At 36.7% G+C, this 17,083-nt stretch overlaps 1 protein-coding gene and 1 non-coding gene across 2 annotated transcripts; both read left to right on the forward strand.

The window, feature by feature from the left end:
- The first annotated feature begins 551 nt into the window (after positions 1–551).
- On the forward strand, positions 552–624 carry trnar-acg (transfer RNA arginine (anticodon ACG)). Its single transcript has one exon. It is a non-coding gene; the product is annotated as a tRNA-Arg (tRNA).
- Positions 625–5,574: 4,950 nt separating this feature from the next.
- Positions 5,575–15,744, forward strand: vamp3 (vesicle-associated membrane protein 3 (cellubrevin)). The gene is made up of 5 exons (XM_023297407.3): positions 5,575–5,661; positions 11,349–11,427; positions 12,628–12,786; positions 13,099–13,150; positions 13,768–15,744. Coding segments are annotated over exons 1-5 (309 nt in total). The 5' UTR covers positions 5,575–5,659; the 3' UTR covers positions 13,785–15,744.
- Positions 15,745–17,083: the final 1,339 nt, after the last annotated feature.

The following is a 17,083-nucleotide window of genomic DNA, read 5'->3' on the forward strand; positions in this document are numbered from 1 at the left end:
AGTTGTGGTAGGAGGTTTCAGCAGAAAACAATCAACGACAATAACAAATTAAATCCACAATGAACCTTTGATCAGGAAGCTACTGAGAGTCAGCACTTAGGGATTAGGTTCAAATATGCAGAGGACTAGAATGGAAAACACCTCTGACTACCGATTAATAAGTTGTGAGTTCGATTCCAGTCAGTTTCAACTTTTAACTTTTCCATTCGCAACACTGACATAATAGACTTTACTCACACCTAAACTATCCATCCATCCCTCCATCATCTATACACCGCTTGATCCTCACGAGAGTGGCGGAGGGGCTGGAGCCTATGGCTTTAAAAAAGTCCCTGAAAGTCAACCTTGAGGGCGTTCAACCACCAAATACTAACCAAAATCGGTTCAAATTGTGTCCCACAAAAATCAAATATCACTTAACTGACAGGACAACAGCAAATATAGTTTGCATTCAGTGTTCGGCTGAGAGACAGTTCGGAAATCTTCGTTGCACTGCGTAAGGATCCTGCGAGGCAAGACCGAGGACAAAACGCACCCCATATATTTTCGTGGGGCCAGTGGCGCAATGGATAACGCGTCTGACTACGGATCAGAAGATTCTAGGTTCGACTCCTGGCTGGCTCGACTTTTTAAAAACATCGTTTAAATGACTTGAAACGGCATAGAATGACATTGTATCTTGGTGTAACAAAACTATAGTTACCCAGCACACTGGCTGAATACAATTCAGCAATGTATATTACTGCTTTATATATTTTAATCACCACATTATATTTACCCCTTAAAGGTCTCAGTTCTAATTTCTGGTCATTCCACATTTACTCAAATTTATGAGGACAAAGAAGTAGCATTCAAAGTGTGCCTGAATTATTTAAACAATAATACAGCTAATCACTTAATCTAGCCAAATAATTTCACTCACTTTGTGTACATTTAAATACTGCAGTAAATCTAACAGCCTCAAGACTCTCAGGCGACTTTAGAAGAATTAGATCTCATGATGGTCACAGCCTCCTCTCTAAATGTCTTTGGTCACAGTGCAGCAGAAATAACACAACACACATGTAGGTGGCAGCATCAGCATGTCTCACAGCCTTAATGCACCAGGAGGTCACAGTTACTGAGATGCATTGCTGCACCAGCCAGTTACTTAATATGCACTCATTTAATGTTAAATCATCACTGAACTGAACTATCTCAAAGAAAGCATGTTTTTCAGAATATTTAACACAAACAGAGTCACTAAGTGGGAAGTTCACCTTCACGTTTTCTGCTTTTTTCTAATAAAATCATTGTTTTTAAAGCTATAATCACTGTGAAATTGCATTGCTAGACAAACCAATTCATTTGTTAAATGCTAAAATGGAAGCAGAACAGGAATAAAGCTCTAAGATATATAAATATCTGCCTCTTAACTTTGGTCAGGTGTTGAGTAAAATGAGTTTTCTTCATACAGGAGAGGCTGCCAGTGTATCCAAGAATATAAAGGGTATTTTCTTCAGTATGTTTGACATCTTGTTTCCATTTTACCATTTAAAAATAAATAAATAAAAAAATTCCCAAGTAATGATAGCAGGTGTAAAGTTATGGTTTTATGTGTTATCTTGAGAAAGACAGCTAGCAGCATTGACAGATTGTAACATGAACATGTTGGATTTGTAGTCCTCAGAGCTTCACGACTTAAGAATTTCCCACTGCAATGAACTGAAACAGAGGCAGTTAGAGGTTTGCTCTACTGTATGGACACTATCACTGAATTAGAAAATTCCACTGCAAAAAGCACTATAAATGTTTTCACCTGTTCTTTCTACTTTTAAAATTTGTCATGAAAACCTGTTGTGAGGACAGCACAGTACTCATAGTTCTGATGTGTTTGCTCCCCCAGGTGCTTCTTTCAAGCTGCTCAGTACAAATCCACCTGATGCCTGTTGTTCCTGCTGTCACTCTGGTGGGGGGGGGGCATTTCTCAGCTGACAAATACAAAGTGCCAGAAGCTGAATGTGAGCACAATATTCAAGTGTGTGACGGATGAAGAGTCTGCAAGAGGACATGGCTACAAAGCTGTTGGCTGGGATACTCCTGATTACCTACATGTGTGAAGGAGGTAAAATGCTTTTATGATCCCACATTAATGGGATTTCAAGAGGGAGTGCAATCTTTCAGCTATTTCCAGGCTAAATTGATGCATCTGTGTTGCCTGTTTATGTAGCAGCACTGCTGAGAAAACCAACAGCATCTGACTTCTTGCAAAAGATAAGCAAGAAACATGCGGTGGAGTGTTTTCCTGGAGGCTGCAGCACCGAGGTCAGCGAGACTGAAGAACTGATAGAAATGAATGTAACATATGTAAGTATGCAGAAAATGCACATGAAAACAATTTTACAGTTACAGTTTTATATGCATATCCTCTAAGGCAGTAGACTAATAGACAATACAGACTATTTGAACCACACAGCATAAGATGATAGTGATGTAAATTTTTAAAACTATACTACAAACTGTCAGTGTTTCTTGCTGACAATTAAAGTAAAACATAAGCCAACATCACAGATTTTTATCACATCCATAGCTGCATAAATATTAATGTTATACAGTGCTTTTTACATTAATAACTTATTCTAGCTTCACTATTTTTTTTTAAATTAGACACATTCATGTTAACACATTCTGTCCTAATTATGTAATTAACAAATAATTAACATTTCTTTTGTTGTCTGCTGATATTACCCTTCAATATAATTCATGCCATGGTTTTAACACTGTAAATGCACAGGTTCCGTATCACAAGGAATTTCTCAAGTATTTAAACTAATACATCTTCACACCAAATTCTGCTCTGCAGTTCTGAAAAGCAAGTGTAAATGTCAGTGACTATAGACAGTGTCAACAGGAAGGCTTCAGTTAAAAGTGGGCCAAGTCCCTGTTTGGGCGGCAAAGTGAAATTCTATCCACACGAAACATCAGGGACAAAGACCTGATCCAGAAACTGGATTTAAGAGCTGAGAAGCACTCTTCTGTTTCACAGAGATAAGGTGAAACTTAATCAAGCAAGTCACAGAGACATTTAGCATTAGTGTGTTCTACATACCCTGGACACAGTGATGGCAAACGTGTATTAAAGCCCATTAACACTGACTTTGTTATTTAGTGCACCTGCTGCACGTATCAGATGACCTGCATGAAGCCAGCAGAGATAGAATGTGTTCAAGTAGGATTTCTGTAATGTTGTATATGCTCTGTTGTTGTTGAAACAGTCCTACACTGAAAAAGCATAATATTGTATTTTATAGCCAGACTGTGGTTATGTTTGTGTATATAATAATTCATTTACAGGAGGAGATTTCCAGCCGGCTGTACAATGGAGATGCTGCCCAGAAAGAAAGAAACTATGTAAGCTAGAATAGTTTCTTAATTTTCTTACTTTGCTGAATAAATAAATGTACACAAGAAGTTTGTGAAAAGAGTTGAGACAAATGCTTTGTCTTATAGCTGAACCCTGGAAGAGAAGCAGTGGTGGATGAAGGATCTGGGATGTAGCCAAGAAGGAGAGGACAGGATGATGATGCTATTGAGTAAAAGGAAGCTTTGGGTTTCCCAAAAGCATCCTGGTGCCATGGTCAACTTTGTTTGATTGCATCTGAAAGGAGAAACAACAAAATTACAACTGTTTAAATACGTTATTTTAAGCTAAATATGATCTGTAATAGGAACTGCAAACTTTGAACATTTATAGAATTAAGAGGGTTTTTTTTTGAAAGCATATATTTGCATGAAAAATGTCCCTTTAAGTGTTTGATTACATAAAGAGCATTTTTCACTTGTTACCTCGAATTATTGTTGTTTAAATAGCCAAGTTATTGAGCTGGAAATTGAGGAAAGTAGGTGTCCAGGGTAATGTGTAAGTGGGAATCTCGTTAACCTGTTATATTATTCATATTTAACCAAATACAGGGATAAACCAATATCCTGAGATGCTTAAGAAATATTAATACTGAGTTTGTTTTTAGCATTTTTCAGTTTACATTAAAAAACCATATTAAGTGCAAACTAACAAATGTTGACAAGTTATAAACATTTTAATAAAGGTATAATCATTTTCACTCATGTCTGATTTTGTAATACAGAGATGTGAATGCATACTCATCAAACTCTGATGTCAACTCCTATATGTTACTTTTCTCTACTCATTTAAACAAGGCTGTTTTTTATTTCATATGTGATTGGATCTTAAATCATACATGTGTACTCCCACAGTGATCCATAAATTGACATCAGAGAGGTAAATTTCCCTAGCTGAGTAAAGATGAATGTCAGACCAGTTCAGATAGTTTAGTTATGTGCAGAGGGTTGCAGGCCACTGCCTCTTCCCTGTTACATTTAAGTGTTCATAACCCATTTTAATCAGTTTGTTTTGTACTGATGTGCCGTGTTCATGTGTATGAAATTTATCATTTAGCTTTTGTGAGATTCTTTTTTTTCTCTAATTTTGGACCTGTTTGTTTTGAATGTTGTGTTGTTTTAGTTTTAGTATAACAATTCATTAATCTACTTTTAAAAACAAAGTGATCAGTACATGGCTTACTTAACCCACTGATAAATCATTTTAGTAGGACACAACTTCCAGACTGACAGCAGAATAGCATATCTCATGTCCTGACCTGTAGCCTGCAGCATTTAATCTGTGATTATGAACTCTAGATGTTCTCTAAACACAAAGAGTATCATTGTCCACTGTGAATTTTCTGTATATAAATCAACTTGTTAAGATGCTGCCTATGACCTACTCCTTTGGTTTGTTTTGCTCAAAGCATTTTTATCTATAGCATTAAGTTTCGTCCATGTTAACATCCTCAAATAATGTCACATTTCTTTCCAGTTATGGTTTTGATATACATGTCTGTAGGAGGGACTTTGAAAAAGACGTTTAGTTTTTGTTCCCATATGTCACATGCTGATCACGGGCTCTTATTAGTTGCTTTCCCCTCACAAATCCACTGTACACATGGACAATAAAATGAATGACGGTTTAAAATTACACAGATTTTAATTGCTTCTCATCTATTTTATTGGCTAACGTCAACGTCTTGCGATATTTTGGAGTGTGTGCTGCCTTTAATGCCGTAATCTTATGTTATGCGTTAATAATCGTAGGTATGCACAGAGCCGCTGCCTCTTTAATGGTGCCTTCAAATGCACACCGTAAGCTCATACTTTTGCACTTCAAGTTGTAAATGCGACATTTCTCGTCTAATAATTAAATATATGAGCTAATTTGAACCCGTTTGGGATGCTGTTTCTTTTGTAGAACGGAGAAGCATTGTGTACTATTATACAATTAATATGAGTATACAAAAACAAAAAATAGGATTTAGAATGTCGTATTTATACACAAATTATACTAAATGCTTTTTCTACACACCACAAAAATACTATCAGTTGTCAAAGCATCTTGGTATATTGATTAGAAAGGAACGATCAACTTTTCTGGATTTATTAAATGGCATAAATAATTGTATGAAGTCTATTATTTGCATATATGTAACATTTCCGATAGTCCAGAAGGCATCATAACAACCATTGGCACTAACTGTTACGGCTTGACACTTAGCTAACAGACAAGAAACAGCGGCGGTGTCGTTCAAAGAACTTTTATTTCACAATGTAAGTCTGTTATGTTGCTACAAAAACTTGTTTTTTTACGCAGATACTCACATAATTGTGTAATACATCTGTCTTCCAGGTGGTTTATTGAGTCACTTAAAACAACGCCCAAAACTTTGCTAATAGCCCGCAACAAGTGCTACGACTTTTAGCTAGTTGTCCAGCTGAAAGCTAGCATTAAGCTTAGCTCAGCAAGCTGAAGCAGTTACTTTTGAGCGTTCTAAATTCGCCTCCCGTTAATTATGTTAACGTTACTTTGCTAATTTAGCTGGCAGTTATAGCAAAAAATACCTGACGGGCTTGTATATCGTTCACGGCTGCGAAAATATTAATGCTAGAGAAGGAGATGTATGCTAGCTTTGCACTGTTTGGTTAGAAGCTACCATTTTCCTGCGGGTCCGCGGTTTGTGTTTGGTTGGCCTATATATAGCTTGGCTACGTGTCTGAATATTCAGTTAAGACCGTCTGAGATACATTTCGTATGTTTGCGTTACTTGTAAATATTGCAAGTGTAATTGGAAATCAAAACAAAAATTTTTAACAAAGTGTAGTTTTAATACAGGAAATGAACTCATGGCTGAGTTGGATGTTGATGGTAGACAAGAACTGTACAGCAAAATGGGTCATTAAGGTGATATAAGTAGGATTGAGGGATGGTTTATGCTTGTAAATAACTTCCGCGAACTTTGATCTGTTGTGATAGAAATGCGGAGCAAGGCTAATCATGCTTTCGCTGTAAATGTTTCCTAGTTTTTACATCTTTTCCCCTCCATTCGTCCATTTATACCCCTGTCTGCCACTTTACATTCAGGCTTAGAAACACTGCAGAAAGGGTACCAGGTAATGTTGTAGCAGTTAAAAAATGCAGTGCAATAACATAAAACAGAATAACAGTTTAAAAGAATTGAATTCTGAAAAATTAGAGATTAAAAGTGCCCACCAACTCCTTCACTGTGTAACGAAGGATAATATGCTGTGTTGCTACCTTCCGAATCTGAATAGGTTTCTGTACTACGTACAAACACACACCCCTATGTCTGTTATGTTGTATTTGTATGAGTTATGGGTTATGGAAAAACCAGGGAAGGGATTTTTTTCCCCCCCTGAGTTTACCCTTAAGACATTGCTTTCTCAGGCTTGGTGTTTTGCAAGCTTTCTTATGTTGCCTGAGAAGAAATACTTCCTTAAAGGCTCACAATAGGGAATAGAAATCTGTATGCAGACTTTCTACAGATTACTTTATTTAACAGAAAGTCCCTTGAGATTAAAAATCTCTTTTCCGAAGGAGGCCTGACCAAGACAGCACACCATTTCAGAGACTGAAATACTGTAACATGATCGACTATGTTTGACTGTTTAGTTTAATTTGAGTATATAGTAAATCCCCCATTTGTTACACATTTCCATAAATATTGAAATATTAAGATTAAAATAACTACTATGAGACTTTGGACTGTTCTTCTTACACTGTATTCACTCGCTATTCACAGTGCTTTTTATGACTGGAATCATGATTAATGTTAGTTATCTGTTACCTTTGGGTATTCGTCTGTTTGATAAATACCAACATTTTAGGACATCAGTGAAGTGAGAGGGACCAATGGTCTCCTAAGTGTTTTTCTCCTTTCTGAGCTGTATCCCTAATGTTACTGAACACAGAAATACAGTACTTTTATGGGTAATGTTATGAACTTGAAGGATTATATTGTAGCCACTAATTTTGATTATCTCAGCTTTGTTTCTGAGAAATCATGTTTTCTCCCTCATTTTGACTTGGTTGACTGGTGTAAATACCATAATACTAATGGCTATTCCCCACTGGGGTTGCTGTTTGTCTTCCTTTTGGAAGGATTGACATCATGGATTGTTTTTCTTCAGGAAATGACCTACCTTAGGCTTCCTAGTAGACATTAGTGTCATTTCTATTGAGCTGTTTTCACTGTTTAAGTATTGACAACTGGAATATGAGTGAACTGTTGACTGTCACTTCTAAGCTTATGCTGTATGCACGTAACTACCAGATGTCATGATCAGCCAGCCGATAGTATTGTCCCTCTGCTGTTCATGTCTCTATTTCCTTGCTCCTGGATATCTTACATGCCAAAGTCGGAATTCTAGTGAAAGCTGGCTAGAATGTAGGCAAATGCAGCTCTATCATCTCATTCATTAGTCAAAAACAAATACATTGCATCTGAAATAAACATATTTTAAATTCATTACAGTAATGCTGAAACTGATAAGTTCCCTTCCTATATGCGGCGAGGAGAAAAACAGATTGTGAAGGTTGGGTCTGTCAGTGCTACCTTGGTTAGTAAGTCAGTGTAGGTACAGTTTGTTGAATGTTAAGACATCCTTTTTGGACTGCTTAGCAGCATTGCCTTTGGACATCTAGTTCTCATTCTTGTTTGATTTAATTTGAATGTAATACTTCAATTTGACACGAAGCACACATTTAAGAAAAAAGAATAACAAATTGGCCTTACATGTTAGCTTTGAGCATTTTCAGTCTCAGATTTGCTTCTTAGGAGGATGTTTTAAAGGATGTTTTGAATACGGTGAGTGTTTTGTATGCATTTTAGCGTGCATGGGTGTGCCTGCCTCTGTGTGCTGTAATTGTTTTGCATGTCATGTAAGGTCATAATGTGGGCTGAGTCTGACCATATGCTGTAAACTGTCAACTTGTGTCTTGTAATTATTCATAATAATCCCTGTACCAGCCATACAGGATCCAACTATCCTCTCAATTTCAGTGATCTCCTGTATTTGTCAAGATAAGTGATGTCATTGCAGAGCAATGCTGTCTCAGGTCATAGGGTGGCAGCACATAACCACTGTAAAAAGGCTGTTGGGACAATAACTCCATATCAAATTTAGAGATACTAATAACTGAGCTAATTAATGTAGCTAAACTAAACTGTATATTATAATCTTTGGTGTCCATGGTTTATATTTGTGTAGCTGTTGACCAGTTTTCCCGAGTTGTTAAGAAAGAATAAACATCAGAAAATAAGAACTGAGATGTGTGCATTTTAGCCTGGGTTGATAGTATGACATTATATGTACATTTCAGTTGCTCATTATTTATTTATTTATTTTTATATTTCTCCCATCGCTGTTGTGAATTATTTTACTGTTAAGAAGAATTCAAATGAAGCATTAGTCCTGGTGGAAAAATAATTCCCAGAAAAATGCTGTCTATGACATTCAGAATCACTAGATGCCGTATAAGACCACCAGTGTCTCAAAATAAAACAAACAGATTTGCTCCCTTTGCATTTAATTTAACAGAAAGGTTGTGTTTACAAAAGCCAACTGAAAAAAATAATCTAGCCACAACCATAATCCCATATAGCATTGGAAACTACATTACATGGCTATAATGAATTGTTCTTAACTAAAACAATGTTATATTCACTTAATTACATTTCACACTAGTTGCCTGTTTTAAGGTGATACACAGCGAAGACACACAAGCCCTAGCAGTCTTATTAGGCTGGACGTACTAACATTTCTGTATTGCTTTCAGCGTGTGGGCTGCACAAGTCTAAACTGAGCCGTCTCATTTAGATAGGCAGACACAAGCAACGGCACTCTGAGTTGTGTGATATTATTTAGGGAGGGATTTTTCTACATTTTGGCACCAGTGTTCATCCTACATCATCACACAAAATGCTTCATACGCCCAAATCATAATACCAAAATCAAAACATGCCATTTTTACTCACTTTGCTTTACAATTTCGCATCTATTATGCTCCACAATGAAATGTCCACAATAACAAAATTTTACCATGATGGAAACACACAGTAACAGTTTAAAGATTAATGATCCTCACCAAGAATGATGTTTTTTTTCCCCACAAGACGTTAACAGGAGCTGAAGTTGTGTGTCCTCCAGCTGTTTAGAACTAGTTTATTAAATACCTAGAGCATCAGACAGAACTGAGATCCATTTGTGCTCATCTGAAGAGTTGAGCACATTTGCATCAGTAACTTCATTAACTTTGTGAAATTATAAATTGACCCCAAGAGAACATGGAGAGCTCTTGAGATTTTAGTATTACTGTTTAAGAAATCAGCAATAAACTTGGCTGTAATTTATTTGGACAGTTCGATAAGCTGTACTAGTTTAGATTTCATTTGTTAGTGCAGTATTATGCGTTGTACATTACTTTGTGTATTTTCTAATCTTGCGTGAATTACCAATATTGTGTACATGCGTGGTTTTCTATGGCACTGTGGGGGGTATATCTGAATGCAGCTGCAAGGAGCGTTAATGGAAAAGTGACCTATGTCTCAATGACTTTAAAGTTGTCACTTTAACAAATTAATAAATCCAGCAATGTTCCATATCCCATGTCTGAAACGGTTTATATGGAAGGGAGTGGAGCAGCAAACAACAAAGCTCTCATACTTGCAAATGAAATGAATTAAGTGCATATAAATTCATTAAATGCCAAGCAAATTGACACGCTGCTGATTAATGGTAGAGTCTGTGATTCTGGAGAAGATTGTTAATGTTTAGCTAGTTAGCATATTAAGACAGTTGGCTTGGGCCAGATTTACTGTCCATCCTGCCCTACTGGCCCTCATCTCCAATTAGATTAGAATCACATATTTCAGCCTTAAGAAATCTCTGTGTTTTGCAGTAAACCAGAGTTTTAAATCTGGAGTTGTGGCAATATTCCCATGCTGGTGCACCAGTGGCTATGTGTTTTACCTCAAATAGTAATAATTGATTTGCCAGAACTGAAGAGGGGAGCAGCTGTGTCAAAGGAGACGAATGTTAGCTACAGCAGCAAGGAGTGCTGAGGAGCTTATGGTGGAAGAACCTAGGGAGAATCATTCTGAAAACGATTACAGTATAAAAAGCAAGCAATTGACACTTCAAGTAGCATTTTAATTTAAAAATCAAACTTCAGACACTAGACAAACCAACACAACATTATAAGGAATATGAAAGCACACCAGTGTTTTCCTGAGTGCAATCAGTGGCAAAGTGACAAAATAGACCATGAGCCCAATGCTACAATTGCATTATTTGTATTTGCAATTACTGTTCTCTTCAGGAATGTTTGAGTTATAAGGGATTCTTATCTGCAAAGAATTTAAAATGGTTTTATATGTACATTTTTGTGTGCATGGTTAGTCATTGTTTAGCTAGATTTTGAGTCAGTGAATTATTTGATTTTAACTCGCCATTTAATTGCAGTGTTACTACTGCTGATCTTCAGAGACCCCTCAAATTTGAGGTTTTGTTGTGCATCAGACGCTTATCTTAGACAAAGAGCTGACCTTATCTCAAAAACCTCATGATGCACCTTTAAACCTGGTTTCACAAAATCAGCAGTTCATTTGGTGCTAATCAATGTAATGGAAAGAAAGGTCACTGATATTTGACAACTATTCAGTTGTACATGTGTTGCCTGCCTGTAGTGACATTAGATATGCAGTATGTTCAGCAAGGAGGGATTAGTTTGTCATCTACTGTATGTTGTGTGGCAGACATTACATACCATGTATTTGTTTTCATTGTATATGGAAAACAAATTTCAGTGACACCGGTTCTGTGGCCAGTGAAGTGACAAATGCCTTTAACATTTTAGCCAGAGATTGAGTTATGTGATATGTACAACCATTGCTTGAGAAATCTCATTGGTTAATTCTTATTTTTTACAATTTCATCAGGTCAAACATCGGTCCGGAGGGCTCTGGCGCAGTGTCAAGCAACAGGCGCTTGCAGCAGACTCAGGCCCAGGTGGATGAGGTACGATATATGTGATTACCGGCTTTGAACATCTAATTGAAGTTCTAAACTTTTGTTTTCATACAGGCTGATAGTAATAATGATTTCAAAAAAATTTACTGTAATCTCAGTTAATGTATACTTACCTTTAGAATACACCAATTATTTGACTTGTGTTTAGAATTTCTAGCATGACTTTATTTTTAAACTCTCAGGGCTCTCATTATGCAATCCAGGCAAGGCATGTTTATTTAAGGAACTCTGTTCATATTCAGAAGGATTTTTAAATGATACAACTTTATCGAGGTACTTAATTTCTCTGATCTATCCCATTTATACCCTTAATCTCTACTCTCTGTTTCCCGTCTTTGCCTTCAGCTGCACTGTGTGACTCCCTCCGTTCCTTGATCTCTCTCTTGAGCAGAAACTTGCATAACCCTTGGCAGCAGTGTCATGATTCACCACAATGTGGAATCAGTTGCTCTCAAATATGTCAATTCACACGCCAAAGGACATTCAGTAGAAGCCATTTCTTCTCCAGTTTTTAAAAATTATATTCAGAACCATGTCAGTGAGGCCACCATGAATAAAAGGCTGCCAAGTCTCACTCTTAATTGCCTTCACAGTTCTCCCTCACTCTTTCTCCGTTATGGCCCCTTTGAGGGTAGCCCCTCCTACAGGGAACTTTAACCTTAGTGTGTCACACATAGTATCCTATTGGCAGCCAGAACTTTATATAATCACTGTCTCCGTGGTTATGTAATGCCTGCATGGGCCTACACACTTCTCTCCACCCTGCCGTCTGTCTGAGAGGCGGGGCACTAGTGAGGTTTGTGGATCAGTGGAACATATGGGTTATGTGTGTTCTGTGATACTGTGTATACACACATGCATGTCCGTCTGATCCAAGGTGAAATCTGTTAGTCTGAGTTTTTTTTTATTTTTTTTTACTTTGCAATATGTGATCTCTGTTGATGGGTTGTTTTGTTACATAACATTGCCAAGGGCTGCTTAACACTTGAAGCAATTATGTCATCATATTTTATGTACAGTATAAAGGCACAGTTCCAGATTTTTTCTGTCTTCTCTATTGTAAATAAATGCTTTAAACACAGGCCGATTTTCAGTGAGGTCATATAAGGATTAGCAAACATTCAGGTTCACACAAAGAAACTGTGCTTGTTTGTGTGTGTGTGTGTGTGTGTGTGTGTGTGTGTGTAGGTGGTGGATATTATGCGTGTTAATGTGGACAAAGTGCTGGAACGTGACCAGAAGCTGTCTGAACTGGATGACAGAGCAGATGCACTGCAGGCTGGAGCCTCCCAGTTCGAGACCAGTGCCGCTAAGCTGAAAAGGAAATACTGGTGGAAGAACTGCAAGGTGCTTAAACACAGTTTGGTTCAACAATCACACACATAAATTATGTAACTCTAACTCATCTTAAATTTTATTGGTCTTGACAAAATTCCTAAGTATTACTTAGTTGTTCATTTTAGAAGCATTAAAGACAAATAATTACAGTACACATTATACTTTATGTACTTATATCAGTTATTATAGTGAAGTGAAACAAAAAAAATACCTTGAAAGAATACATCTTTAAAATACCAAAGCACATTTCTTTTCATAAATGCATAATAGGTTGAGTTTAACTGTGTGGCGCTGACTATTCTCTGCCTTTACCCATTTCAGATGTGGGCCATCCTGATAGCTGTCATAGTGATCATCATCGTCATCATTATTAGTAAGTATCAGACTTGTGGTTGGAGAAGCTTGTTACTAACAATTTTGTTGCAATCTGTGTTACTCCAGATGATTTAAAAGATCTTTCACATGTTACATCTCACAGTCTTTAATATGAAGTTTAATCATCGACGTAATTACTTCACAGAGATTTTAAATCGATTTGATAAATATTACTGTGCAGAAGTTTTGGCCATTTCAGATCTTTACATTGTAATCGTCACTTAATGCCATCAGAATATTTCCCCACATTATTTTGCAACATGACTATGAGCCCAAACCTGAAGCTACAACTAAATTATTTGCAATCCACAGCAAAAAACTAGAGCCTTTTGAAATCAGTACACAAGTGCATGCAAGTGATTTATTGCCCTTCTTAAGGCCAAAATATGGATTAGATTGAACTGTTCTTGTCTTCAGACGAAGTCAGTTGATAAACAAAAACTGTTTGCAGCACTATTTTTGAAACCATCCTTACCTTTTTTTCAGTTCATGGAACATTTGCACAGTGCTGTATACTGTATAGAATGGTTATATATAACTTTCTTTAGTTATTACATTTACAGACTTCCGCTGGTAAAACCAGTTAGTCTAAATAAGTTCTTACTTCATCCACAGTTTGGAACTACTCATAAAACATCAACAGGAGGAGGTGGAGGAGGAGTGGAAACGATGAAGAAGAGAAGTGGAGCAATGAGCATGATTCATGTCTCAGAGGAAGAATTCACATGATTACTGGCTACTGAGCTCCACATTTTCCCCCTCTGCAGGGGTCTTCATTCCTTGTCCTGGATTGCCCTGTATGTGTGTGTATGTGTGTGTGTCCGTGTGCATTTGTCCTGGAAAAGTATCATCGCAATTCTGCAGTTTTACCCTGTCTTGATACAATATCCCAGACATCAGTAAACTTGCATTAGACTGCAAACCCACATACCAAAGACAGCTGAAACACAGAGAGAAATGTGTCAATAACTAGAAGTAAAACACAAGCAAAGCCCATTACAAGGCAGAAATCAACGATTCCTGGACTTTGTAACAAGTACCCGCACACATACACATTCCAGTCTCAAGGCTGGAAGTTAAGAATATTATTGTAAACTCTCCTCCACTTATATTTACATTTTTACGTTTTATTAATAGCAACTGATTTTGTGTGCCAGGCTAAAAAAAAAGGGTGTTTTGAGGATATGCTGTTCTGTGTTTGTTTAGATTGTGACAGTAATTCTGCATATCATCAAAGAGATGCCCCTTTCCAGCACAAAGACATTTCCACTTCTCAGTGTCACACCAGTATTTAGATTTTTCTTTTCATTTTTTTCTTTTGTTTTAAATTTGGTTTGCTTTGTGAATGGTTACAGTAGACTAGTGAATAGTGCAATCCAATACCTTTCTTTTAAATTTATGCACAGTCAAGTGCTAATTGAGTGAATAAGACATCAAAGTAGGGATTGAATAAAAACAATTCCTTTGGTCACTTGACAACACAAAGCTAACTGTTGAAACACTTCATCATACCTGTCCTAGTTCATCTTTATTTCAGGTAATACTTTTTCTGCAGTAAAAGCTAGTATACCCTTGAATTTAGTTAAGTGCCTATAAATAAGACCAACAGCCTCACAGTCTGACAAATCCTAAAGAAAGTGCCATAAAATCCGAAATAACAAAAGTGCTACCATTGGTATATATTATCTCAGTTCATGCTCTCAAGGGTGTGCCATTAAGAAATGCCTTTGTAAAATGTTCAAGCACAACAATGTAAGAAAATGAAGTTTTAGACAGATGTGTCGTTAGGTTTCTCCAATGGAGAACGTCCATACCTTACAGATCCCATGCCAGCCATTGAGTAGTGCCTTCTGAATGGTCCGACTGTCCATACTGTGCTGCTTGCATCAATCAGCTGAACATATTCTTTAATAAAGTCTTCTGTTTAGTCACACTGGCATTCATCTCATCTAATTACTTCAAAGTGCTTCTCATGTGTGATATTTCTGTTTTATTACACAATAGCTTTTATTTACAAACTGTAAAACTAATCATTTTGAGACTAGTATTTTGTTGTGGTTCTTAGCTCACTGTTGCAGAGCATTATGGGTGATTGAGTGTGGACAAAAACTTTATTTGGCAATGATGTTGTGATATATGCTATACCAACACTGGATTTGGGATTATTTTGTATATTCATTTCACTCTGTCTAGTGCTTTATTCCTGCCAGCAGAACTGTTGTTGCATTTTTCAGTAGTTTTTTATTACATTTAGTAACCATTTCTTATGTGGTCTTCATAGAGCATGCATGATATTGATAAGAAAATAGATGCTAACACAAGTATTGTTTCAGTAGACATTTTTAGTATGTAGAAACCAGGCTGTAGCCATGAAGAAAATTTATAGGCCACTGAAGTGCTTTTACACACCATCCTTTTATCACAGATGTATGAAATTGTCATCGTCCTTTTCTGTATATACAGAAAATTTGAGACCCAATATCTTCCAAGCCTTGCTTATGCCTACCTACTGGGAATGTATATGGAAATAAGTGCAATTCTGCTCTTTGACGCTAAATGCCTTTTGCTTGAATAAAATTGATTTAACTTAAATCGAATCCTCTTGTGGTTTTTTTCTTTTTCTGATCTGCAACATAATGAACGTTATGTTATCTGTTAGTCTTTTCAAATGTGTCTGAGAAACAGATGCACTGCCGAACCGGTCACTGGCTGTTGGCTGACTCATTGACGCCAGAAAGATTGATAACAAGAATAATGATCCAATGTTTTTGTCATGTTGAAAGCTGTCTTTGCCCCATGAGACCCAGTCCTATTTAACTTTCTACAGCAGAGGGGACTCCTCTCATGTAATCCAGTTTTGGCTTAGTTTCCTTTACCCTTCTTTTGTCGCCATTATGATTACATTATTACAGAGAAAGCATTTGTACACTTCTTTCACTGAGGACTGGATTGACCCTCTAGAGGAACATGCGGCAAACAACCCACTAATATGATTAATAAAATGTAATTATTAATACACCACATGAACAATATTTACCTGAGGGCCTGAGTGCAGCTGGCTGCTTTGCCCCAATTACTGCTCCAGCCTTGCCTGCAAAGGAAACGAAGCCACTGTACTGAAAACATCTGTACTGAAGTTCAAATTGAACTTTGTTTTTCCCATCAAGTGCTAAAAACTTAAATGTTTATTTCCTTAAAGTTGAAAATTGATGAAGCACCAATCTTTGTCAAAAATGACTAGTGATACTTTTTTGTAATAATTTTTATTTTGTCTCATTATTGCTCCAGTATCAGCAACAGATTTATTTATCCTGAAATCTGAAATTGAAAGCCAACCAGAAAATATTTATACTTCACACACTTGCAGAATTGAGATTTGTTTTTTTTTTCTTTCTGTAAACAAAGCCAGTAAAAGAAAATCTAGTAAATCACAATAATGATAGTAAATATATGCAATATAAAACTTTCATTTTTTAGGTCCAATATAATATTTAATTTTATTTTTTATTATCAAATATATAATTGTATGTATAATATTTAATATTGCATTGTATTGTAGCCTTATTTTAATAATTTCAGTAATGTAGAGTACTTCTGTCTTACTGCTTTTTACTTTATATCTTGTCTTAAATTGATTAGTCATTAATAAGATTGCTCATTAAGCCAATCTTTTTGTGATTTATGCAATCTGATTCAAAAACAACATAATGTCAATTCAAGGGAAAAAATCAGCGTTAGAATTCCTGACAAGGTGCGTGCACCGCATCTGTTGGACCGTACAGCGGCTCTGTGCATTCATATACAGCAGGAGAGGCGTAGATGCAGCGGGCCTGTAGTGAGTCTCTGCTTGCGTAGTTTGCTCCCGATTGTTGTCTCTCTGTTGTGTAACATGGAGATCCACGTGAACCGCCGTGAAACTCCTGACAGACCG

This window comes from Amphiprion ocellaris, chromosome 5 (genome assembly GCF_022539595.1).
Source record: "Amphiprion ocellaris isolate individual 3 ecotype Okinawa chromosome 5, ASM2253959v1, whole genome shotgun sequence".
Lineage (NCBI taxonomy): Eukaryota > Metazoa > Chordata > Actinopteri > Pomacentridae > Amphiprion > Amphiprion ocellaris.

Bases quoted from the DNA above. Each gene is read 5' to 3' on its own strand.
- vamp3 (XM_023297407.3), top strand. The intron at 11,428-12,627 runs GTACGATATATG...GTGTGTGTGTAG, and splicing joins CTCAGGCCCAGGTGGATGAG to GTGGTGGATATTATGCGTGT. The intron at 12,787-13,098 runs GTGCTTAAACAC...TACCCATTTCAG, and splicing joins ACTGGTGGAAGAACTGCAAG to ATGTGGGCCATCCTGATAGC.